The sequence below is a fragment of the Dermochelys coriacea genome, chromosome 2 (assembly GCF_009764565.3).
Source record: "Dermochelys coriacea isolate rDerCor1 chromosome 2, rDerCor1.pri.v4, whole genome shotgun sequence".
NCBI classification, from domain to species: domain Eukaryota; kingdom Metazoa; phylum Chordata; order Testudines; family Dermochelyidae; genus Dermochelys; species Dermochelys coriacea.
Window position 1 is genome coordinate 23,181,834 of NC_050069.1, and position 25,847 is coordinate 23,207,680.

A 25,847-nucleotide genomic window follows, 5' to 3' on the forward strand; every position below is an offset into this window, starting at 1 on the left:
TTTTTCCTTCCCTGCTTTCTTGTCCATAACTGGTTGCTATATCCCAGATGTCTGACTGGTCAAAATCCAGAGAATGATAGCAAATGGTGTCTATATTGAAGAGGCAGTAGCAGTGATCTGGGGAATTCAGACCAGTCCTAGATCTATAGGTGGTATATCGATTGAAAAAATAATTTGAAAAAAAAAGTGTCGATAAAGTGGAACCAGTTGACGTAGTTCCTTTTTATTTTCAAAGGCTTTTGACAAGGTACTGCACAAAAGTCTACTGAAGAAACTAAATAGGGAGGGGGTCGGCGGGAAAGTATGGTCCTAGATCAAAAACTGCTTAAGAGACCAGAAACAAAATAGGAATAAAGGGTCAGTTTTCATCATGGTGAAAGGTTAATTGCAGGGTGCATCCTGGTTCCATATTATTTATTTATTAATGTTTGTGAGCAATGAGGGTAGCAAAACTTTCACATAAGACAAGTTATTTAGGTTAGTCAAGTTGAGAATAGATTGAGGAACTTCAGAGGGACCATATCAAGGAAGGAGAGTAGGCAACAGGATGGCAAATGAAATTCTTCATTGTTGATAAATGCAAATTGAGGTACATCAGAGAGAAAACTTTTAACTACTCGTATATCTTACAGTTTTCTAAATTAATTATGTCAACTTGGGAAGGGACTGGGAGTCATTGTAGACAACTCAGTGAAGACCTCTTCTCAATGTATAGCTACAGTCAGAGAAGCAAATAAAATATTAGGATGCATTAGGAATGGGATGGATAATAACATGGAAAATATTATATAACTCAGCAGTGCAGTCTCCTCTAGTGTTTCTCAACAACTGGTCCGTAGACCAGCGCCGGTCCCTGAGATTTCCCTGACGCAGATTAGAAAAGCAGCAAGCAGGTCCCTGGTATCAAAAAGGTTGAGAAACACTGCTCTAGAATACTGTGTGCAGTGGCCAAATACAATAAAAAAAAATTATAAAATTGGGGGTTCTGAAAAAGGCGATGAAAATATATAAGAATTTTTCCATGCCCTTAATCAAAGAGAAATTGAAGAGACTGGGATTGTTTACCTTGAAAGAAGACTAAGAGGGGATGTAGATTGGGAGTTTCTGGTTTCATCTTTTGACCCAAAATCAAGGAGATGTTCAATAAAATCAAGAAATGGCAAATTCAAAACCAGTATAAAGAAATACTTTTTCAAACAGTATGCAATTAAACTGTAGAACCTCATTGTCACAGGATGGTGTTGAGGCCAAAAATTTAGCTAGATTCAAAAAGAGATTGGACACGTTTATGGATAATAGGAATATCCAGAGTTGTTAATGATAACAATTTTGGAAGAGATATTAAACCTTATGCTCCAGTATTTAAATCTTTTAACTGCTAGGGATTAATTGGGCGCGTGGGGGGGAGGTCTAACGTATTCCACATCTGCCTCATGTAAGGTTTTTTGCACCTTCCTCTGAAGTATCCAGTGTTAGATACTGGACTAGATGGACTGTGGATCTGATTCAAAATAGCAATTTCTGTGTGCCTATAAATGTTACCTAATTATAATTTTCTCCCCAGTCTTTCCCCCTTTGAGAAACCATTTGAATGATTTTTTTTATATTGCCTGCTTTGAAATCTATGTATATAGTTAAGTTTGTAAGATGTTACAGTTAAGAATTTATGCTTAATCAGCTAATAAGATTTTAGCATTTCATTACAGCTTTAGATGCTTTCATCTAGAGAGGGTTTTTTGGGACATGGCATGGTGAAGTCTGAACTGCCTCTTGTGTGTACTGGAAAAGAAGTACAAACCAAACATCGCAAACTGGGAAATGCCAAGAACAGGAAATCACTGGGCAATGCAATTTCCGTTTTGAAACCCTGCCTTTGGCACTCCAGAGAGAGATGATACCCTAGTCTAGTTCAACAAAACTGTTGGATCTTTGATCCATGAATTAATCCAGATAGTTTGACAGAAATCCTGATTTTAAAGTTTAATTTTTCATCCTAGATGTGTGTGTACTTCGTATGACCCGTTGTAGACGTTCTCAAGTAGAACAGCAGCAGCTCATCAGTGCTGAGAGAGCCATAGAGATCCTCACTGAGCCAGCTTCCCCTCTCATTGTGGACTATGAAGATCTTAAGGTATGTATACTTTCTATTTTCTGAAACTGAAGTAGGGTTAAATAAGCTAATTTACTGTAACTGGCATTGGTTAATTGAAGATTATGAGATAATTATAGCTCTTACTTTTTCCTTGATGAAAATGGTAGTGGCCTATTTCTGCTTTCCATTAAATTCTAGAAAAGATCAGTTTCTGCCCAGATTTTAATTTATAAAAGGGCTTGTTAAATTTTGGAACCACATATTTAAAAGCTCTTAGTAGTATTAGCTATTAATACAGTGTTTACTATGATCATGAAAGTCTTTTTAAACTTAGGTTCCTAATATAAAGATCTTGTTTCTGGTAGGAATGTATTCAAAACATAGTAAGTTAGCTTCAGGCTCCAGTTATCTGTCTCTCGCCAAGTTTGTTTGGATAAGGTGGTAATATGTACTTAACTGATTTATCTCAAACCATGATTTTACAATTTTAATTCGAGTGATGGTCCCTATGTGTATTTCACATGTGGGTATGCATGTGCACCATGCTCCTGAATCTTGAATTTTTGGCAAGCAGTGGCCATTGGTCTATACTGCGCCATAGTTATCCTCGTACTCCAAAGTGAGCGCATAAAAGGTGGGCTGATTCCTCTCCAGTTCCTTCTTACTGCTGCATGGTCTGAGCCTGAATCCTCAGTATACTTATCTCCCGTCTACTCCATCATTTCTATAAATATATTGTAAATAGTGTGTACTAGTATTTTTCTGGTATAGTGTAGTTAGTTGTTTCCCCTTTGTTCCCCACTCTGGAGAATTTCTCCCCTCTGAGAAGGCTGGGTTTATGCCCAGGGTTCCAGGATTCAAGAACTGTACTTCTTGCCCTCGCTTCTTTTCTGAGTTATCCATGTCAATGCTGCCTCTACTGCCTAGGTGAGGAGCACATTTTGGCCAAGTGCAGCGTGTGCTGCTCCTTTTCCTCCAAGAATTTGAGAGAGTCAGGAGCCAAAGCTTAATTACTTGATGGAGAAAGCAATGAGTCCCCCAGTCAGATCTGGGCCGGGGCTTCCTCTCCTCCCTCCACCCCTCTCCCCAATACATTAGTCTTATTAAGCAGTCAGTGCCCCATTAAGCACAAGTGCAGGAATGGAGACTAAGACTTTTAAGCCTAAAAAGAAGGCTTCCCATGAGATTAAGGGGCATGTTCATAGGCATAGGGATAAACAGTCTTCAAAGACTGCCCCGAAGAAAGAGGCTCCCTTCCTGGCCATGTCAAAGTCAGGAAAGCCTGCACACATGGGTACTAGGGACTTAGGCACAAGTAAATCATCTTGGCAAGAGAAAGTGGCGTTCAAGGATACAGATCTGTCAGTTCCAGTACTGGTTCCAGTGGCTAAGGACAAACAGCCTCTGGTGCTCCCTTCCATATCAAGAGTCAACATGGTGCCTATAATGTGTCCCCAGATCTGACGATCCGCCAATGGACTCTCCCTTCATCCCAGGGCAGCCTGAGACCTATGTCTCGCAGAGAACATTTTTGCTCTCCATTGGGACCATCTCTGTTCCGGGTCATTGTTACTCCAAAGGAAGAGGCTATCCCAAGGATGCAGGTCATTCTCCCACCCCACCTGTCAGCCTTGGTATGCCGACATTGCTACTGTCCGTCCCACAAGTAATCCAGGATCCGGCCTTTTCTTCTGATGAGTCGGAAGCACCTCAGGCATCTCTGTAGCAGCAGGTAGAGGCAGCCCTGCACAGAAGCCCTTAGAAGGTCTGAGCCTTGGGCCAGACATGATTGGCAAGGGACAGGTTGTACCCTGTGCTATGGGGACCTTCTCCTGTGCCAGTTGATCTCTCGTACTGGCACTGCTGAGGGCCGTGGGAGCCCTACCCTAGACACCAGGGATTGATACATGAGCCCTATTTTCTGTTGCCTGGCCAACACCAACCAGCCCGTTGGAGTTTATGGAAGATGAAGGCAAGTTAGTTCTGGGGACGATTTAATCGTTTTCACTGGATGAGGCAGTAGCAGATGCTCATGCACAGGGTGGTATCCAAGCTCCAGATTCAGTTTGTGGAAGTTCACGAGCCTCAGCACAATTGCTGGACATTGTGCAGCCTTTCAGTCCCTTTTAGCTGGATGACCCTCCTAATCAACAAGGCCATCAGGGACCCAGCAAAGCTGGTGTGGCACACTTCTGCTTCTTGTGCTTCTCACCCTTCCCCGCCCCCCAAAAAAAAGAGGGCTGAGAAGCGTCACTTTGTTCCATCCACTTCATTTTATTCTCGCACCCACCACCTAACTCTTCGGTGATATAAGCGGCTACTGAAAGAACAAGGCAGCAACACCCAAAGGCTATTCTGTCTAATAAGGGACACAAGCAGCTCAACCTCCTGGGAAGAAGTCTTCTCCTTCATCTCTTTTCAGGATCTGAAACTATCAGATTCTCCTAGCTAAATGTGATTTTAGCAATTATGCCAAATGTGACTAATTTTCTATAAATTTTGTGTCCCTCAGTTTCCCCATATTCTGCATTGTTAGCCATTAAAAGGGAGGAAAGGGCTATTTTCTCTTGGCAGGCTGAAAGACATAGATGGGGGTGTTGCTTAGCTGTCTGAGCCTTAGGCCCCGTATCAGTGGAGCATCTGAGAAGACAATGACAAATCCAGTCACTTGGACATAGACACCTAGCAACCAATGACTCAGAGGGATATAGATTTCCCCACCTTTCTGCAGAGGAGCTAAGCAACATTCACCAGCTTGAGAACAAAGGACTTGAGAGGTGGGGGATAAGAGTTGGCTGCTGGAAGGAGTTGGGGCTCTTATCTGGAATCTGGCCAAGGAGGTCAGACAGAGACAGATACACAGCTTAAATAATGAGGTTCATTATAGCTTCTCGGGCTAACCAGAGCGGTCTATGTTTTAACCTTCAGTAGTTCTTCGAGTAATTGCTCATATCCATCCCAAATAGTGGGGGGTCGGGGGGGGGGGTGTGCACGTGTGCGTGCGCGCCATGTGCACAGTTGTTGGAAGGGTTTTTCCCCTAGCGATATCACTCGGGTTGGTTTAGGTGCCCCCTGGAGTCACGCCTTTATGGCGCCGCATATGGGGCCCTACCAACCCACCACCTCCTCAGTTCTGCCAGTGATGGTCAGTGGAGCTGAGTATCTCTTCTTCTCTTGCTTTGGCAAGCATTCCCCTAGTGGTTTCTGTTCTTCAGCCTGTAAATAGTTAAATAATACTAGTTGTAGTTCAGTTAGTTTGTGTTTGGGGCCCTCCCCCCATTTGTTTCCCCCTCTTGGGGTTCAGGGCATGCATCAATCCCAGCGTTTTAAACTGTGTGTGACCTGCCAAAGGGCTATCTCCATAGCCCATGCTTGAAGTGCCTGGGGGAATCCTATCAAACAGATCCAAGATTTGCAAGGGATTCCGCCACAGAACCAAGAAGGAAAGAGACTCGGCAACTCCTCATGAAGGCAGCCCTTTGTCCCCAACCGGCCCCTGGCCAGCTGGACCCGGCACTCAGCACGTCCATGCGGAGTGGGACAGCCTTGTTTAGAGAGGCTATGGCACCAAGGAAAGACTCTTTGCATAGAAAGCCTCAACCCTCCCTAGCATCGAAGTTCGCATCTTCAGTGGCTGGCACTCACTGGTGCCTCACAAGAAGACTGATAGAGGGCGCTCGCCCACGATTAGAGCAGCTGGGACAGACAGCGCTAGTGATGTGCATCCCATGCAGGGGCACCCGGCCCTACCTCACAGGAGGCAGCACTGGTGACTTCAGGCCAGCACCAGCGTCCATTGAGTCCAGTGCCAATGGACTCCCCTGTTAGAGTGTCAGGTGGAGGAGTTGGAGCTCCCTTCCACCCCGGACACATTCAAGGCAACCAGGGACCTGATCGCCATGACTGCACAGCAGTCCCCCGCCAGGCAAGACAGACCTCTGGCACCTCAAGTGAGCACGGTGCTGTCCAGAGGCAAACTGGCAAGGATGTAGCATCACTCACCTTCCCCTCGGCACCATTCGCCGGCATTGTCCCACTGGGCACTGCTGTAGTCTCCATGCTTGGAGTCTCAGTCATTGGACTCAGAGGTGGAGTCCTACTATTGAGACACCGCCGGCACTGGTCGGAACGGTGCCGCTATAGGCAGGAGGCAGCTCAAGTGCCCCCCATGGTGCTGCAGCCGGCGCAGTGGCCATTCTGGACTGTGTGGGCGTGCCATTAGGCCCATTGTCCTTACTCTAGGGGCTCCCAGTCTGTCACCTCGAAGGGCATGCTTCACCACCACCCAGGGACTGTCTCTCACCACATGGCACCGAGGTGGGTTCAGACTTCGGCACAGAGACTGTTGCAGATGCCAGCACCGAGGCCATCAGTTCATTAAGCTGACGTGCAGTCATGGTACAGGCTTCCTTGGGCACCTCCACCACCTATGCCTTTCCCCCTCCCCCGCACCAATGGTTGTATTGGGATCCTTGGGTGACATACGGATCACATACTTTGCAGGCATCTAGTGTCTCTGAGAGTCTGCCAGACTGTCTCCTAAAGCGTTGCTGTCCAGGATCATTATCAGTACAGAGTGTTCCCATTCAGCCTCTTGTCCACACCCAGGGTATTCTCCAAGTTCTCTCTGTCATGGCGGCTTGCCTGCAAACACTGGGTATTGTTATCTACCCATATTTGGATGACTGCTTCCTTAAGGCTTCCTCATTCGAGGACACAGTACGAGCCACCCAGATGCCCTTGCACAGCCGAGCCTGCAACTCAACATACAGAAATCAACACTGATCCCTGTACAGTGACTGGAGTTTATTGGTACCAAACTCGACGCAGTACAAGTGAGAGTGTTCTTCCTGCTGCACAGGCTAACCACCCTCATGAATTTCATAGAGACGGTCCCAGCCAGCCCCCAAACATTGGCAGGAACTGCGTGCAGTGCTAGGTTATATGGCAGCATGCTCTTGATCAGTCCAAATGCTTGACTATTCTTGAGGTGTCTTCAGATGTGGCTCCATTCTGTGTATTCCCTGAACAGAGGCAGACTAACCAAACTGCTATCAATGCTCTCCACAATATGGCACTTCCTGGACTGGTGGAAAGACCCATCCAGTGTTCGAGCAGACATTCCATTCATGTAACCACCACCATTGACTCTGACTGATGCCTCCCTGATAGGCTGGGGAGCCCGCCTATATAACTGCAAGGTTCAGGGCAAGTGGTCCTCCACAGAATCAGTCCTCCATAGCAGTCTTTTGGAGCTGAGGACTGTCAAGAATGTCTGTGCACTCTTTCTACTGTTCATCAAGAATAACCACACAAAGGTCATGACACAAAATATGACCTGTCTGTTTTACATAAATCTCCACGGGGGGTGCCAGATCTCTCTCCCTCTGCACAGAAGCACTCAAACTTTGGAATTGGTGCATCCTTCATAACGTGCTCATATCAGCCAACAGTCTCAATCGGAACTTTTCTCACAACCATTAATGGGAACTGAATTCAGAGGTGCTTTGCAACATATTCACCCCTTGGGGAATCCTGACTACAGATCTCTTCGCTACTTACCAGAACAAGAAATGTCCTTGTTACTGCTCCGGATCCAGTCTGTGGAACCATTCACTGGGAGACAGTCATCCTCCTGCGGACACGTGGTACTCGTATGCCTTTTCCCCTGGTTTCCTCTTCTAGCCAAAGTCCTGTTGAAAAGTCAGTGAGACAAAGCAAGCGTTATTCTGATTGCCCTCTCCTGGCCAAGACAAGTCTGGTTCTCTTACGTGGCACAGATGGAGATGTTCCTCTTTGGCCCATTCTTCACCTACTCTCTCAAAATGACAGCCTGATCCTTCACCCCAACCTGCAGATCCTCCGCCTCCATGCTTGGCTCCTTCTTGGTTCCAAGACTTAGAGGTTGAGTGCTTTGACGAGGTGAAAAATGTGTTGCTACACAGATGAAAGGTTTCAGAGTAGTAGCCGTGTTAGTCTGTATTCGCAAAAAGAAAACTGTAGCTCACGAAAGCTTATGCTCAAATAAATTTGTTAGTCTCTAAGGTACCACAAGTACTCCTTTTCTTTTTACACAGATGAAAGTTGACCACTCAACATACTTATCTACAAAAATGGAAATGATTCCAAATTTGGTGTCATTCTAAGCATGTAGACCCAGCCTCATCCTCCCTTTCTCTGATTTTAGACTACGTTTTAGACCTCAAAAAGTCAAAACTCGCCTAGCTCCCTTATGGTATACCTCATAGCTGTGACAGCCTTCCACCATCAAGTAGCTGGATATTATGTAGTCATTCACCCATTGATAGATAGATAGATTCCTTAAGGGCACTGGGAATCTCTTCCCACATATGAGACCACATACTCCAACCTGGGATCTTAACCTAATTCTTAGAGCTTTGACTAGACCTCCCTTTGAATACTCTCTGTAGTAACAGACACCATTCTGAAGCCCAAGCCCTCCATGGGGGATACTGCTGTGAAGTCATCTACAGTGGAGCACCCATAGGGACACTACTAGAAGAAGGAGGAGAGAAAAGGAAAGAAAAGAAACTCACTGTGTGCAGTAACAATGGTTCTTTGAGATGCGTGTCCCTATGAGTGCTCCACAACCTGCCCTCCTCCCCTCTACTTCAGAGTTCTCAATATGTACTCCTGGGGGAGTTCTGCTCCAAAAAATAAAAATTTTGCACATAATATTTTGAAGTTCTGCAAAATTCTGCATATGTAGTCACAAAACACTATAATCATTCCAGTTTCAATTATTTTGGTTATTTATTTCAAAATACCTGTCAGCAAGTATGTCAACAATATACACAACAGAAAAGATTTTTAGAGAGCTAAAGAAACCCCTATGACAATCCAGTTCCAGTTGAGGGGTGCTGGAGGGGATGCATGGGCCCCCAGAGTCCAGACATCTGTACTCACCTTCCCCTAGAGCCCAGCTATGGGGTACTCCCTGGCCCCAAAGACCAGACACCGCACCCCTCTCCTCCTAGAGCCCAGCCATGGGGCACCCCCAGAGCCTTTATTCCCCCACAGCTTCTTTACTGTCTCCCCTGGGGATGTGCTGTGGTGTGGTGTAGCTATGCCCGTCTTCTCTCTTTGCCACAGCTGGGTCTCCTGAGCTCTCTCCCATCCCCCCGAGAATGAGGATCAAGCAAGGCAGTCAGAGCGTGCAGAGCCTTCATCCCCGCCGAGCTGGGCGCTCTGCTCACTGCGAGCTGGGCTCTGCAGAGTCTAGTGGCAGCCAGAAGTTCTGTGGTCCCAATTCTACATGAGAAACATGGAATTCTGTGCAAATTCTGCATTGTGCAGTGGCGCAGAATTCCCCGAGGAGTAAATATGGGACTCTGCAGTAGAGAAGGAACTGAGGGGGTTTGTCTGCGCAGTGCTAGATAGCCTCGAGGGAGGGATAGCGCATGTGCAGGATGAATGGACACTGCTATCAAAAATCTCCAATTAGAGATGCAGGGGCAGAGATACACCTACAGTGGAGCACCCATAGGGGAACACATCTCAAAGAACCATTGTTACTCACCTAGTGGTGTAACTTTCTCTTTTTACTTTCACCCTTCTACAACTTTTCCTCTATCCTGAGGCTCAGACCTAATTTGTAGAAGTAATATAACTTTTTTTTATATGAAACAGACTAAATCCCTTCAAATTTATGTTTCAGATTATTCAATACATTCAGTGAATCTCTCCAAGAAAGAGGATTTCTTTTTTTCATAGTAGGCCTAGAACCTTAAGAACCTACTAAGGAGCACAATTCATAGGTGCTTCAGGAACTATAATCATTTTTATGTGGGAATTCTGTCATAGAAACTTAAAGGAAAGTTTAATGGAGTTCTTCATAGCTTTTTCAGACATAGGCCCTTTTCTCTCACCTCAGATTATCTGCCACCGTCTCCAAAGAGTTGCAGTTCATCACTCCTCCTTTACCCCTGTCATCCCAGCTTCTAAAGCTTTTTGGGGGTGATGCAGCAGTGAGAAGAATCTTTCCTCCTCCTGCTTCTCTTTTGAGGAACCAAAATTTCTGGGGCTCTTCAGGCCTGAATGGGACCTCCTAACTGAGCTCCTTCTGTCTCAGCCCCTTTCTGCTGGAAAAGTGTCTGCTCCCAGCCCACTGACTCTCTGGGTTAGCTGGCTATATTTCCTTGGGGTGAATGAGATTTACGGGTATGTTATGGCCTGACACCCACTCCTGAAGGCCCTGCATTGCAACATCCATTCCTCTTGTCAAGTGAAGCAAGATGTAGCTACTGCTGGAATGGCTTAGTCATTTAAGAGTCACTTCCTGCTGTTCTGGGAGAAGAGTTAACTTGTAACAGTAATCCCTCACATGACAGTGTTGTGCTATTGCTGGTCTGGCTGAGAATTTTTAGGCTTCCTTTTTCTCTGAAGCATAAAAAAATTAACTATTTGCTTAACACTAACAGGCATATCTCAGTTCTTTCTGAAAACTATTCTCTTGTGTATTACTTTTTTGTTAATGATACAAAAGTCCCCAGTTATTTTGTCTTTGAAATGTCTTGTCTTTATTATATATGTTCAGATACTGAACATGTGAAAAGCCTATGCAGATTTTTAACACAATTTTAAATGTATACATTTCCCCCTCCCCCCCAGAAACTGTTAAAGATTGTCACCGAAAAAAGTAGAGACTACAATATATTTCACTTGGAAAAACTTTATGCAATACTCAGCCAATGTATTTATCGACATCGCAAAGACTATGACAAGACCAAATTAATACAGGTAAACATATTTAAATCACTCTTTTAAATGTTAGATAATAAACTGCATTCTACTTACACAACTGATATTTGAGTATTACTGATGTAAAGATTATCTTGTTTCATTTTCACTAATCTCTCTACATCTTAGTAGCCTGTCTGAAATAAATTATTGATCTCCACCTAACGGACATGAATCCATATCACAAAACCACCATCATATTTGGCACAATTGTTGGCAGATTCAGCAGACAAAAAAATTGACTGAATATGGAGACAGTCTCACCCACACAACTTTTTTCAAAACGTTAAACCACATATGTACTCTTCAGAGACAGCATTTTGGAACAAAAAGGGCCCCACTCTATTTCCTCTCTTTTAGCCTGCCAGTGCAGGCATATAATCCAATCTGCCCCTATGGAGGATTAATCTTATTATTTTTGCAAGTATAGTCATTTAAGCTTGTTTTTTGTGTAGTGCTTAGGCTTGTGTTCATGAAGGATTCATCTACAGTAACTCCTCACTTAATGTTGTAGTTATGTTTCTGAAAAATGGACTTTAAGCGAAACAGTGTTAAGTGAATCCAATTTCCCCGTAAGAGTTAATGTAAATGGGGGGGATAGGTTTCAGGGAAATTTTTTTTTTTTTTTTTTTTTTGCCAGACAAAAGGCATTATATATATTTTAAACAAGCAATTTAATACAGGTGTTAAACAGGTTGACAACCCCCCTATCAGCTCCTCCCTCTCCGCCCCCCAGTACCTCCTGCCCACCGGCGGATCAGGGCCTTCCCCCTGGTCCCTCTGCCTCCTGCCCGCGGCGATCACCTGTCCTGCGGCATTCAAGAGGCAGGGGGGAGGAGCCTGTGGCACACAGGCTCCTCCCTTCCTCCCCTGCCTCCTGCCCGTGGCAATCAGCTGGTTTGCGGCATTCGGGGGGGGGAGCCCGTGCACCACGTCCTCACTCCTCCCCGCAGCCTCCTGAATGCCGCAAACCAGCTGATTGCCACGGGCAGGAGGCGGGGGGAGCAAGGGGAAGGCGCTGATCTGCGGGGTCTGCCAGCAGGCGGGAGGCGCTGGGGGATGGGGAGCTGATGGGGGGCTGCCAGCCGAGGACAAAGCAGACAGCCAAATGATGTTATAGTGGAGCATTGCACAACTTTAAACAAGCATGTTCTGTAATGGAGCAGGGATGTAAGATCGAAACAACGTTAAGCGAGAGGACGTTAAGTGGGGAGTTACTGTACTTCATTAGATATGGAGCAGAAAGAGGTACTCCTCTTGTTCTTCGAGTGATTGCTCATGTCAATTTGAAGTAGGTGTGTGCACGCCGCACGCACGATCGTCGGAAGGTTTTTTCCTAGCAGTACCCATCAAGTTGGCTGTGGAGCCCCCTGGAGTGGTGCTTTTATGGCTGTGTATATAGGTTCCTTCCGACCCGCCACCTCTTCAGTTCCTTCTTATCACCAGTAACGGTCGTTGGAGCAGCTTCTCTCTTGCGTTAGCAAGCGATTCTCTAGTGGACTCTGTTTTTCTCCCTGTAAATAGTTTGAAAGTATAGTTAGTAATAAAGTTATAGTTATTGATAAGTACAGTAAAGTTTTAGTTGGGGGTCCTCCCGAGATGAGCTGGTAGCAGGCACCTCCACTACATCTGCCCGCTATGGACACCAGGGCCCATCAAGACCTACTCAGGAGGGTGGCCCAGAACCTGAACTTGCAGGTGGAGGTGGTCTCTGAGGACATTGATCTCATGGTGGATATTGTGTCCTCTGAAGGGCCCTCGATGGTAGCTCTGCCCCGCATCAAAATTATTCAGAATATCACCAAGATGCTGTGGCATACACCCGTCTCTAATCCGGGACCTGCCTTTTGACTGCTCTGGCCTTTAGTGGGAACAGACAGATTCAAGGCTTCATAGCCTTAAGGACTTGCTGGCGACCCTCAAGTCTTTGGGGCTGCACATGCTGGCCCCTCAAAGAAACATTTAAGCCCTAGGCCACTCCACACTTCTATTCTGCCCCTCCTAGATAGGACTACAGCAGAAAGCAGGGCAGAAGTAACAGGAGGTGCCCATCTCAGTCCTCCTCCAGCCAAGGCCAGGGCTCGGCTAAACAGCCTTCGAGCTCAAAGCCAAACTTTTGAAGGTGCGCCTGAGGATGGAACACCAGTTCAATGCCCAGATCCTTCCCCCTCCCTTTGTGAATCATCTATCCCATTTCTAGCATGCCTGGGCTCAAATAACCTCAGCATGGTAGAATTGGAATATTCCCTCCAATTCTGTTTCCTTCCACCCTCCCTCCCACCCATCCCCGTCCCTCTTCAGGGACCCTTCTCACGAGCAACTTCTGGTGCAGGAGGTGCAAACACTCCTACAGCTCGGGGCCGTAGAGGAGGTTCCTCTGGAGTTCAGGGGCAGGCAATGCTACTACCGTTACTACTTAATCTCCAAAGCCAAGGGTGGGCTCAGGCCCATTTTAGACTGCGAAACCTCCAAGAATTTCATGAAGAAATTGAAGTTCCACATGGTCTCCCTGGTTTCCATCATTCCCTCTCTGAATCTGGGTGAATGGTATGCCACCCTCGACTTGAAGGATGTGTACATCCACATCTCCATAATCCCTTCCCACAGACAGTTTCTGCGATTTGTGGTCAGCAGCACACAGTCAATTCACAGTCCTTCCCTTCGGCCTATTGGCGGCTCCTTGGGTGTTCACCAGGTGCATGGTGGCCTTTCTTCAAAAGCGTCAGGTGCAAGTCTTTCCATACATAGGTGACTGGCTCATCAAGGGCCAGTCCTGAGCCCAGGTGGAGGAACACATGAACCTGGTACGTCTTCTGTTCCTCAAACTCTGTCTCATCCTCAATGTGCTGAAGTCGACTCTAGCTCCCACTCAGAGAACAGAATTCATTGGGGGCCTCTTGGACTCCACCCAGGTCAGGGTGTTCCTGCAAGAGTCTCGTTTTCTGGCCATGAGCACCATCATACAAGGTCTCCACCAGTTCCACACCACAACAACCAGAAATTGCCTAAAATTGCTCAGACATATGGCAGCGTGTACTTCTGTAGTGCAGCACACAAGGCTGCACCTATATTCCCTTCAGGCGTGGCTGGCCCAAGTGTACAGGCCGAACTGGGACCATCTAGTCAGACTGGTCACGCACACTCCTTAGGTTCTCAAGTCCCTCCAATGGTGGCTCGATCCACAGGCAGTCTGTGTGGGAGTACCCTTCTCCAAACCTCAGCTGTTGCTAGTCACAGATGCATTGGCAATGGTGTGGGGAGCGTATCTGGGCGACCTCAGAACTCAAAGTCTATGGTCCCAAGCGGAACTATTGCTCCACATCAATGTCAGGGAGCGCATGCAGTGCGTCTAGCTTGCCAGATGTTTCATGCCCATCTTCAGAGCAAATGTGTATCGGTGTTGACAGACAACACCACAGCTATGTTCTATATAAACCGGGTGGTGCTCGCTCCTCTCCCCTATTCCAGGAAGCCCTCAGATTGTGGGACTTTTGCATTGCACACCCAATGCAGTTGGAGGCATCGTATCTGCTGGGCACACGCAACGAACTGGCTGATTGCCTCATCAAATCCTTCCACGGCCACGAATGGTCTCTAAAACTGGATGTTGTCAGCAATATCTTCCTGAGGTGAGGATCTCCCCAGGTATACCTGTTCACGACATGAAGCAATAGGAAGTGCCAGCAGTTGCTACAGTTACCTACAGCAGTTACCACAGCCCCAGCTTGATTGCAGACGCCTTTCTCCTCTCATGGACAAGGGCGCCTGATGTACGCGTTCCCACCATTTCCTCTCATCCACAAGGTCCTCCTCAAGGTCTGGGAGGACAAGGCATCACTGATTCGCATGGCCCTGCCAACACTGGTTTTCCACGCTGTTGGACCTCTCTGTGGACACACCAGTGACCTTGCCCATGATTCCAGACCTCATCACGCAGGACCATGGCTGCCTTCACACCCTAACCTGAGTCTCTTCACCTCACCACGTGGAAACTATGTGACCTACATTTGTTAGCGCTCCAATGCTCCAATTTGGTTAGGGAGGTTCTCCTTGGCAGTAGAAAGCCCTCCACTTGTGCCACTTATTTGGCCAAGTGGAAAAGGTTCTCTTTGGTCCTCACAGAAGGGCACTCCTCTGCTGCAGTCCTCAATCCCCTTTATATTGGACTACTTACTCTACTTAAAGCAGCCAGGGCTGGCAGTCTCGTCAATCAAGTTGCACCCGGCTGCTATTTCTGCTTTCCACCTGGGCACAGCAGAGCGGTCAGTATTTGCTAACCCCATGGTTGGACGCTTCCTTAAAGGGCTAGACAGGCTGTACCCACAGGTGCGGCAACCGGCCCGATAACCTGGTCCTCTCAAGGCTCATAGGCCCCCTTTTGAACCTCTAGCAACTTGTTCTCTGCTTTTTCTCTCTTGGAAAGTGGAATTTCTTGTGACTATAACTGCAGCCAGAAGAGTGTCTGAGCTCAAAGCTTTAATGTCTGAGTCCCCTTACTCAGTGTTTTTATAAACACAAGGTGCAGTTGCAGCCGCACCCAGCCTTTCTCCCTAAAGTAGTCTCACAATTTCATGCAAATCAGGACATCTTGCTACTGGTGTTCTTCCCAAAGCCACCTGCTAATGACGGGGAACGCATGTTCCATTCCCTAGACGTTAGATGGGCACTGGCTTTTTATATTGAGTGGACAGAGTTGTTTAGGAAGTCAACACAACTCTTCTTTGCCATCGCTGAAAAAATTAAAGGACTGCCAGTCTCATCCCAATGAATCTCTTCTTGGATCACAGCTTGTATCTGGACGTGCTATGACCTGGCAAAGATTCCAGCCCCAGCATTGACAGTGCACCTCATGAGAGTGCAAGCTTCATCTGCAGCGTTCCTAGTGTAGGTCCCCATTCAGGATATCTGCAGGGTGGCAACATGGTAGTCTGTTCACACCTTTACATCGCACTACGTCATCACACAGCAGGCTAGAGACAATGCCACGTTTGGTAGAGCAGTGCTGCAGTCTGCAAATTGGTCAACTCTGACCCCTCCTCCCGGGGGACTGGTTGGAAGTCACCTACTTGGAACTGACATGAGCAATTAATCGAAGAAAAAATGGCTACCTACCTTTCGTAACTGTTCTTCAAGACATGTTTCTCATGTCCTTTCCAAGACCCACCCGCCTCACCTCTGTCGGAGTATCCGGCAAGAAAGAACTGAAGAGGCAGCGGGTTGGCAGAGACCTATGTACACTGCCATGAAGGCGCCACTCCAGGGGGCTCCACAGCCGACCCAATGGGTACCACTAGGGAAAAACCTTCCAACAATCCATGCATGCGGAGTGCCCACACCTACTTGGAATGGACATGAGCAACGCATCTCAAAGAACAACTGTTACGAAAGGTAGGTAATCGTTTTTCCACTAAACTCTCTCTCAATTTTGGGCTAACGTGTCCAATGCTTGAACATCTTTAATGTCTGTCTTAAAGAATGTTTTCTGCCTGTGCAGATTTACAATAACTATGCAGAGAGCATGATTCTCAAACTCTTTTTCTCATGAAGAGGCTTTATGTTCAGCCAGACTTGAGCAGAAATCTTCAGGAGGCATCAAAGGTCCACATCAGGCAATTCCAACATTCAGACTCTTAGGTGGTCTGAAAACTAGTCTTTAGATCCAAAATGCATGGATGTTTGTCCTAGTGTTTGAGCTGTTCATCTATGAATGGCTCCAGTTGCTCTGCTGATCCTTCTACATCTTCTCTTAAAAGAAAGATTTCCTCCTCCATGCACTGGTTTTCCAGATCCAGTCTTCCACATCTGATGATCAGAAAGGAGCCTCTGTTCTGATTGTTTGGATCCAAGGAGGCCATCTGCATTCTTGCACAATGTCCTGAAATGGATGCCATTCTCGACCCAGAATCTATCTATAGTGATATGGTTCGAGCATGAGAGGGGAACTCGTTTAGAACATTGGGCTCATGGAATCCAAGGAATGCAGAATGCACAAGTCTTTTGGAGTTCTAGGGCTATCAGGTTGTTTTATGTTTTCCTCTAATCCAAAGAAGGAAAGGCAGTGCAGATTGCCCTAGTGTTGTTTGGGAAAATGTGGTGGCTGAACAGGCAAGGAGAAAGCTCTGTCTTATTCTTGTGTCCAAGAGGCAGAATGTCTGGGAATAATGATACTATCTGAATAAACTAGAGTAATTCCTTCAGCTCTTGTCTGTTCTACCTGTAACTGGTTGCTTGCATGGCCACTAAAAGTATTGCCTCTGCAGATCAACCCTTGACTCTCCATCTTTCCCTTTATTTTGGATATGTAAGGATGTGTCTGAAGCTAGAGAGGAAAGGACGGTTAGGTGGCTTTGATGCCATTGATTCTAGAATCCTGAATGTGAATGTGTCCAGAAAGGACTGTGTGTCTCATGTGGCAGGGCACATATCTCTACAGTGTAGAAATGCAAAGGCAATACATTTGGAGAAAAACTGTTACTGGTGAGTAACCTTTTTCTTATTATAGTTATTTTAGCTGAATTTGTCAAATATATACAATGGTTAGTGATATTTACAAATCTTGAAAAATTATAGAAATCATTATATAATATAAATAATAGTTTCCACTCATGCTTGTTGTTTTTTGTTCTCTTTCAGGAAATGAAAAAAGAAATTGCAGTCTTCAAGCAAACTGAAGATAATATCTAAAATTAACTGATTTCTACTTTTCTAATCTTTTACTTTAATTTTATGGTCCTTTGGTACCTGTGCATAGCTCAATATCAGAGTGCATATACATGTATAAATATATTAAACTATATTGAGACAAGATCAAGTAAAGTCTTTAAATTGCTTATTTCTAATTGTGATTTTTTTTTTAATGCTACCTTTAGTATGATAAATAGTAAAATGGAAGAGCAGGAGGGCTTTTGGTCTATTGAGAGCAGTCTGCCCAGCAGTCCCCCCTCACGTGTTCACTCAAAGAGCTGCATAAGTCAATTAAAATATACAGTACAATTATGACGACAAAAATATGAAAAAATACAAAGTAATGTATTTAAATTGTGTAAAATATCTGAGAAATAATATTTGATTATGTAACTAGAGTTGTGTAATGCACAAGCAGAAAGGGGCAGTCACAGATTTGCTTGCAAATTTACGTAGCATCTCATGATTTTGAGATCTTAATGATTCAGCCTTAATGTGTGTGAAGTTTTTTTTGTGGGGAGAGGGTTCATCCTACAGAATATAGATCAGTATTGTTTGGTGCTGTATTAGAAGTTGGATCATCTAGTTGATTTTTCTGTACTCTAACCACAGGATAAATTGATGTTACAATCTCAGTTCTTTAAGACTGAAAACATAAGCCTGTGATTCGTTCACAATTTAGAATAACTATTTAGCTCTTATACATCAATTAATACTGTGGCAAAGAGCAGACATGATCGGGGGGGCGGGAGCACTTATGTGGCGCATCCAGTTCTTCAGGATCCTTAGAGGGAGAGGGTGAGCTATGGCCTGCTGCCACAAACTGCTGACCCTTGCTCTACCAGAGTGAGGTTTTGAGTAAGATAGGCATTGCTGAGGCTTTGACATACCTCTCCCATCTGCTTGGAGCCATGACTTCACCATGGGAAGGCTCAAGCAGAAACATGCAGATTCTCTAGCACTCAAATGAGTGGCAGCCAGCTTGAATGAGTGGCAGCCTCTCTTCTGTAAACAACCAAGGGAAGTATCATATACACAGCATCCAAAAAATACCCTGCATGACTCTTCCAGGGCAGGAAGCCTGTGGTTTGCAAGGAACTCTATATTTTAATTTTTTTAAAACCTGTGTTTTTCAAGCATTATTAGACGCAAGGTTTCCTGCGCATGCATCCTTTGAGGATGTTATAAGATCTAAACAGAGATTTCTGGATAAAACCAAATATTAAAAGCGTTACATAAAACCAAAAAACATTTCTTAGGTTTTGGAAACCCAAGTTTGGTGCAGCACTAGCTGCACCAGTGAAAGACATCACACCTTCAGAAAAGGGTTTATTTCCCTAAGATCCTGTAAACTAGGGGTCTCTAAACTTTTTGAATTGCGCACCCCCAGGGCCAGCTTTGGGGAAGCAAAAAAAAAAAAGCTGCCACCGGTGTGCTGCCAAAGAATCCGAGGTTCAGGAGCACGGCTACTGCCGTGCTGGCAGCACTCCTCCTGCCACGCACCCCCATGGATGGTCTTGTGCACTCCCTGGGGGGTGCACACCCCACTTTGGAGACCACTGCTGTAGACCACACAAAGTGAAGACAACCCCCAGAAATTTCAAAGCCTAAACTATAGCCATTTCCTACGCTTAGGCCTGGTCTAAACTCTAAAGTTAGTTCAACGTAAGTCGCCTTGTATCAACCTACTTGTGCACTAAAATTTGTCTCTGGGCGGCATAAGCACCCCATGATGGTGACAAAGTAAAAGCACCTTCCCTAATGACATAGAGCTATGGTTGACCTACTGAGGTCAACTCTGTGAGTATAGCCAGTGCATGACCTGTGTTGACCTTGTAGCAGCAGTCCCACATTGCCCCCATTCCTTGCAACAGTGATCACTCTGGTCACAATTTTAAACTCTATTGCCCAGGGGCCATGGAGACTGGAAGCCATTTCCCCAAGTCCCCTGTGTATTTTTGAAATCCTTTTTCCTGATTTTTTTCCACCTTGTTGAGTGCACCTAGGAACTCTCCTTTATGTGTAACTGACCATGTACAGCAAGCACGACAATTCAGATCTTCAATAAAACAGTTTTAATATTTATAAATGCTCAATTACTAACAGCACCCAAAGCTTCAGGCCCAGAGAACAGTCTAGCACAGAACGCTAGTGATGCTGACTGTTAAAAGTGCTCTTTCAAAGCCTTTGTCAACTGCATAGCTCCACGTCAGGATCTTGCAATGGCCCTTATGTCTGGTTGCTCAAAGCCACTCCACCTCCACCCTAGCAGCAGCTTTCCCCCTTTGCATGACAGATATTACACAGAATGCAACAAGCAGCTATAACCATTGGGATGTTTTTCTCACCGAGATCCAATCTTGTGAGTAAACGTTGACAGGGTTGCTTTAGTCTTCCAAAACCTCATTCAGTGGACATTCTGCACGTGCTAAGCTGGTAGCTGATTCTTCTCTTGATGCTGTCGAGGTAGCCAGTGTACAACTTCACGAGCAAGTGGTAGGCTAGGTCCCCCAGAATCACTATTGGTATTTCAATACCAATGGTAATCTGCCTGTCAGGAAAGAATGTTCTGCTTTCAACTTTCTGAACAGCCCTTTGTTCTTAAACCTACGAGTTTCATCCATCTTTCATGCCCAGTCCACGTTGATATCAGTGAATTCCCAATTCAACAACCCTTGCATAACAATGGAAAAGTAGCCCTTTCTGTTTGTGCTCTGTGGCAAAGTGGGCTGATCCCAAAGTAGGTATATGTGTGTGTGCTGTCAATCTCCCTACCACAGTTGGGAACCCCATTGCTACAATCCATCCACTATGTTTGCACGCTGCCTGTCCTGTGTAGCAGGAGATTAATGGCCTTACACATTTGCATGACAGTGGCCCCCACTGTGGATTTTCAAACTGTGGAAGCTTGCAACTCCAGTGGGAAATCATTTAGAGTGTGATCACCACTCCTCTGTCAATGCTGCTCTTATTCTGGTGTACTTGCAGTGGAGGTCTGGTGCAAGCTCAGAACACAGATCCAGAATATGGCCTTCCATATTGGAAAGTTCGACAGCCAGTGCCTGTCATCCCAAACCTGCATTATGGTGTGATCCCACCAGTCAGTGCTCATTTCTGAAACCCACAAGTGGTGCACCGCCACCTGCAACTGCTCCATGAACACCACCAACAGCCTTGTATTGTTTTCGCTGTGTTCCTTAGCAAGCTGTCCTAGAAGAAATTGGCATGCCCCCGTTGTTGCAGTACTTCCTGCAAGTCTGTAAATACAAGAGAATTGTGCATCCTGTATTTGCAACATTCATGATGATAGTGCAGATCTCTGCTGGCTCCTCGCTTCTGTCAGAGATGGCAGAGACCAAAAAGTGCTGGGTGGATTTTGTGGATTTTTTTTTTTTTAAAAAAGGCACCGTAATTATGCTATGTGAGTGGCATTATGGGATGGAAAAAATTGCATGCTGGGAACTTAACCCCTTACTTTCTGACATCCCTGAGCAAGTCGTTTCTATCCCAAAAAGTATTGCACTATGCAGCAATGCATGGCGGACTGGGATACCTACCCATAGTGCATCGACTTTGCATCGACCCAAGCACTCCTGGTGAGTTCTTGCAGTGCTGAAGCAAGCACTTATAGAAGTGCTTATAAAAATTTCAGCAGCCATATGCTGACATAACTGGCGACCAAAGATTGTAGGGTAAACGTGGCCTTAGTAAGGAAAACCTACTTGGTGGTAAGCAAGTGGCTTAACATTTAGGAATATATCCTTGCTTTGAATATGACAGACCTCAGGTTCACATTGTGGTGAAATCTTTGATGTAATGGGCTGTGGGGGATGGCTCCTACCTCAGAGGCTACAAGAAAGCTGTGTTAAACAAATCAGTAGCAATCAGTCATAACAACCAGATATTCTGTGCATCCAAATGCACAGGTCTGAGGATGTTTGGGGAAACACCAGAGAAATTAGTAGTGGAGAATACAAAGAGGCCTCATCCCTCACTGTCAAAGCCAGCATAGCAATCTTTTGGTCTCTCTCAACAGCAATTGTATTCGAGAAGGGACTAATCCCCTAACAAAAGAAAAAATCTGGAGCTGGATCTCCAAAGAAATCCTGATGCATTTTCTTCCCAAACCAACACAATCCTCAATATGACCAGACAAAATGAGTGTCTGTCTGAGCCTACAATTCCTGTGGAAGACTGCCTGCCTCCCCCCCCCCACCCCCGGCTGCATCCAAAGTCTTAAATGGCTGTTAGCAGACAGCAAGGCTTAGGTTGCAAGTAACAAACCTAAAGCCATTCCTGGACAAGATCACACTCAGTACCTGTTGGGAGAAACAGTTCCTGGCCGAGTCCTGGAGACTCCAGCAACAATACTGGACCACCTCTGAATTCCACAGATGACCAGCATTACCCATTTGTGATGAATGAGGAAAGAAGGTGAAACAGAAAATTATCACTCACCTTGTTCTGAGAAAGACTGAACCAATTTTTCTGAAATGTTAACAAAAAAAAATCCATCTTTGTCTGACACTGGGCATGAGACATTTCTGTCCAACCTGCTGAAATGTGTTAAAGTTATAAGTAACTGAAAAACATTCTTATAATGGAAAGTGATAAGTCGCATTCACTATAGGTTTCAGAGTAGCAGCCGTGTTAGTCTGTATCTACAAAAAGAAAAGGAGTACGTGTGGCACCTTAGAGACTACAAATTTATTTGAGCATAAGCTTTGGGAGCTACGGCTCGCTTCATTGGATGCGAAAACTTATGCTCAAATAAATGTATTAGTCTCTAAGGTGCCACACGTACTCCTTTTCTTTTTACATTCACTGTAGTTGCTCCCAGCTCCACTGCTAAAGAAACAAAAGGAGAACAGATCCATTCTTTTTCCTCCTTGCAGGTCACCTTTAAGGTAGTGCCCACTCTTTTCCAACACAGAAAGAAGAAAAAAATGTTTGAAACCCAAACATTGCAGCACCCAGCTAATGTGTAAACTGGAAAATGAAACTATCTAATTGACTTGATTGCATTTATTTATTTCAGACCCTTACAAGCAGCACAAAGGGTGAAAAGAAAATCAGACTAAAAACAGTTGTAATAGTCTCCTTCCTAAGTTAACACAACTACATTGCAACTTGAGAAGAGGGAGAAACGCGCGCACACACACAGCCTTGGGACAGGATAGGCTTTGGGGTCTTAGCTGAGCAGCTCCGTGGGGGAGAGATGTGTGGAAGTCCATCCTTGTGATCACTAGCCTTCTTGCCCTGATCCCTATGGCTGGGATGAAACCTTACGGGACCAATCACAGGGCAGCCTTCTGTTGTGCCAGTTTTATAAATGGTGGCAACTACCACTCCCCAGCTTCACACGCAGGGGAGAGGAGATTGTATCACTGCTGGAGCAGCTCCTCCCCTCCCCGCTGCTCCTGCTGTCTGAATGCATGTATGACTGACACACACACACACACACACACACACTGCCTATTGCCACACTCCTTTCCCACGCCGGGATCATAGCATAGCTACAGACTTATGGGGAAAACGCAGTTTTAATTTAGGGATAAAATCAGGGTCTGTGTGCTTAGGGTGGGTGGGTTTAAAGTGCTGTGTGAGTTCAAAGTTCAGTTACCCACCCCTCCCCAAAAAAAGTGCAGTAGTTTTTTAAATGCAAGATGGCGACGAGGCAGTAAGAGGAGGAGGTACTGACAGAGGCTGAGTGGGAGAGAGGCAGAGAGCAGCACTTCAAGGTAGGGATTTTAGCATTCGTTGCTTTCTCAGCTGGTGCGGCGGGGGGGGGGGGCGTGTAGGGGCTGATTGGAGTGTGTGAAAGAAAGACTGAGCGAAATATCTCTGGTGGAAGCTGGGAGGTATTTCTCTCTCACATACACATTCACACATCTCCAGCCATTGCTTCTGTAACTGAAATGTGTGAGGGATTCTCCCCTTCAGTTCTCAATCACTTATAATATGGGAGAAGTGTGTTTGGGATCAACAAACTCCTCACACCCTGGATTAGTGTGGGGAAATGTTACAAGAAAGAGACGTCGCCTCAAGGTTTAGCCAGAAGCAAGGGGAAAGAACTCCCCTATGGTTTATTCCCTAACCGCCAAAGACAGGAAAGAGGGGATGTCTTCATGGAGATGTTTGGATACTTTTAAGGTTTTTGCAATGGGAGGGGTTGAGTGTGTATTCCTCCCCACCCTTCGCCTCCCTATTGTTTGTCTGCAGCTGATGAGACCTATGTTGTGCGTTCTCCCTATGGTGATTTAGAGGAGGCCCTAAATACTGTTGGGGGCAGCTTTTTGGGAGAGTGGGAGACTCTGTGTTGGGCGGGGAGGGAGCAGTACCTAAAAACTAATTACAGTTTTGAAATGTACAAACCTGATGATCTCTGTTCCAGTCCAATGAGATTTTTAAATCTCCTGGGAACAGGCTGTAAAATCCTTCATCATGAAGTAATGTTAGCTTTGGTTTGGTTTGGATTTTTTAAAATTGCTGATGAACCAGGGAGATTTTCTTCTTTCCCCGCTTTTCCCTCCCACCTCCAAATATGAGAGTTTGGCAGCTGTGTAGAGGGGATCTTGTGTATATATTTGTTTTTCGCAAATGGTGGAGGAAAATTGGACAAGTCAGATGAAAAGCAGCATAATGAACTTAAAATTTTCATAAATTTGAGGAACCCAATGTGTGTGTGTTTGTTTTTTAATTAACCCGTTTGGGTCTTTTATTTAACTAATTGTGGTCATGGGCTCAGATCATACAGTTCTAGTTCTAGCTTTCTTTAATAATCTTAAAATGTAAAATGAGTTTCAGTTTGAAAAGATGGAACATGTAGCAATGTTTGCAGGCAAAGTTTGTGAAATGTCATTTTTACTTTGTTTTCTGGGACATATAGATACCCAGTTCTGCATTCTGATTTTCAACTCTTCCCCAGATCAGGATGCACAGTAATAGAGATCCAAAGCAGCATCAGTAAAACACATACTTCAAAAAGGTGCTGGACCTCTGAAAGGGGTGAGAATACCTGCAGTAGTGAACACTAACTGGTAGGTACCTATGCTTTAATTCTGAGCACTTTCGTCTTTCTGGGAGGACAGTTAGTCATACCAGTTATAGAGCAGTTTACCTTTCTCTGTTTGTCATTTAAAACATAAGAAGCTGGGATGTAAATGGATTTGCAATCAGAAATAAATAGCCCTTATTTTAAAAATAATTGCACCAGTACGCAGGGAGCATGTTGGAGATATTCAGAAACATGAATTTCATGAAAAAAGCTGTGAAGTGCAATCTAAATCTTCTTTTAAAGGCTCTGTGATTAAGAGGAATTTAAACTACAGTCCATTTAGACCAAAAACTTGTTTTGTTTACAAGGATTTTACAAAATCTAATATGGCAAAAAATAAATTTTAAAATAGATTCATAGATATGACCAGAAGGGACCACTGTGATCCTCCCGTACAACATAGACCACAGGACTCCTCTGAATTAATTACTGTTTGGATGAGATCATATCTTTTTAAAAAAACAACGAAGCTTGATATAAAAATTGCTAAGGATGGAGAATCCACCATAATCCTTAGTAAATCATTCCAGTGGTTAAGTACCTTCACTGTTTTAAAAACTTAAGTCTTACTTCCAGTCTGAATTTGTCTAGTTTCAACTTCTAGCCATTGGACCTTGTTATACCTTTGTCTGTAAGGTGAAGGGTCTTTCTGTGACCAAACTTCCGTTCCCCATGTAGATACTTACAGACTGTGACCTAACTTAAATCACCCCTTAATCTTTTCTTTGATAAACTGAACACCTTGAGCCTTTCACTAGAAGGCATGTTTCCAATTCTTTAAAAATTTTCATGGATCTTTTGAATCGTCTCCAATTTATTAATATCCTTCTTTAATTGTAGAAATTCAAAGGGGATCCAGTAATCTAATAGTGATTACCCCCAGTGCCAAATACAGAAGTAAAATAACCTACTTAGCCCTACTTGATATTCCCCTATTTATAGATCACATTAGCCTTTTTTGTGAGAGCTCATTCAGCTGATTATGCATCATGATCCACCCTCAACACTTTTTCAAAGTCATTGTTTCTCAGGATAGAATCCTCCATCCTGGAAGTATGAACTACATTGTTTGTTTTTGTATGACTTCACATTTTGTTGTACTGAAACACATGTTGTTTGCTTGTACCCAGTTTATCAAGCAATTCAGATTGCTCTGTATCAGAGGCCTGTACCCTTCATTATTTATAACTCCCCCAATCTTTGTGTCATCTGCAAACTTAATCAGTAAGTATTTTATGGCTTCTTCCAGGTCAT

At 44.9% G+C, this 25,847-nt stretch overlaps 2 protein-coding genes and 2 long non-coding RNA genes across 17 annotated transcripts in view; 2 read left to right on the forward strand and 2 right to left on the reverse strand.

The window, feature by feature from the left end:
- ATAD2 (ATPase family AAA domain containing 2) overlaps positions 1 to 17,684 on the forward strand; it is a 94,168-nt gene extending 76,484 nt beyond the window's left edge. For all 5 annotated transcript variants that reach the window (XM_038390812.2, XM_038390814.2, XM_038390809.2 and 2 more), the window contains 3 exons: positions 1,998 to 2,131; positions 10,724 to 10,852; positions 17,486 to 17,684. In XM_038390812.2, coding sequence (XP_038246740.1) covers positions 1,998 to 2,131; positions 10,724 to 10,852; positions 17,486 to 17,536 — 314 coding nt within the window. In that variant the 3' untranslated portion in view covers positions 17,537 to 17,684. The remainder of the gene's footprint in view (positions 1 to 1,997; positions 2,132 to 10,723; positions 10,853 to 17,485) is intronic.
- LOC122458599 lies at positions 4,345 to 7,783 on the reverse strand. The gene is made up of 3 exons (XR_006278665.1): positions 7,655 to 7,783; positions 6,589 to 6,736; positions 4,345 to 5,308 (listed from the first exon to the last, which is right to left on the reverse strand). It is a non-coding gene; the product is annotated as an uncharacterized LOC122458599 (long non-coding RNA).
- LOC119851262 lies at positions 10,851 to 22,952 on the reverse strand. 2 transcript variants are annotated; one of them, XR_006278663.1, is made up of 3 exons: positions 22,693 to 22,952; positions 21,856 to 22,024; positions 10,851 to 12,366 (listed from the first exon to the last, which is right to left on the reverse strand). It is a non-coding gene; the product is annotated as an uncharacterized LOC119851262 (long non-coding RNA). The 2 variants fall into 2 exon arrangements; XR_006278664.1 differs by lacking the exon at positions 22,693 to 22,952 and adding an exon at positions 22,437 to 22,675.
- ZHX1 (zinc fingers and homeoboxes 1) overlaps positions 22,892 to 25,847 on the forward strand; it is a 36,272-nt gene continuing 33,316 nt past the window's right edge. For 2 of the 9 annotated variants that reach the window (XR_006278660.1, XM_043507381.1), the window contains exons 1-3: positions 22,912 to 23,277; positions 24,470 to 24,576; positions 25,724 to 25,817. The gene's annotated coding sequence lies outside the window, so the exon portion shown is untranslated. Of the gene's footprint in view, positions 23,278 to 24,425; positions 24,577 to 25,723; positions 25,818 to 25,847 lie in introns of all 9 variants that reach the window. The other 7 variants (XM_043507382.1, XR_006278659.1, XM_038390817.2 and 4 more) reach the window with 7 other exon arrangements.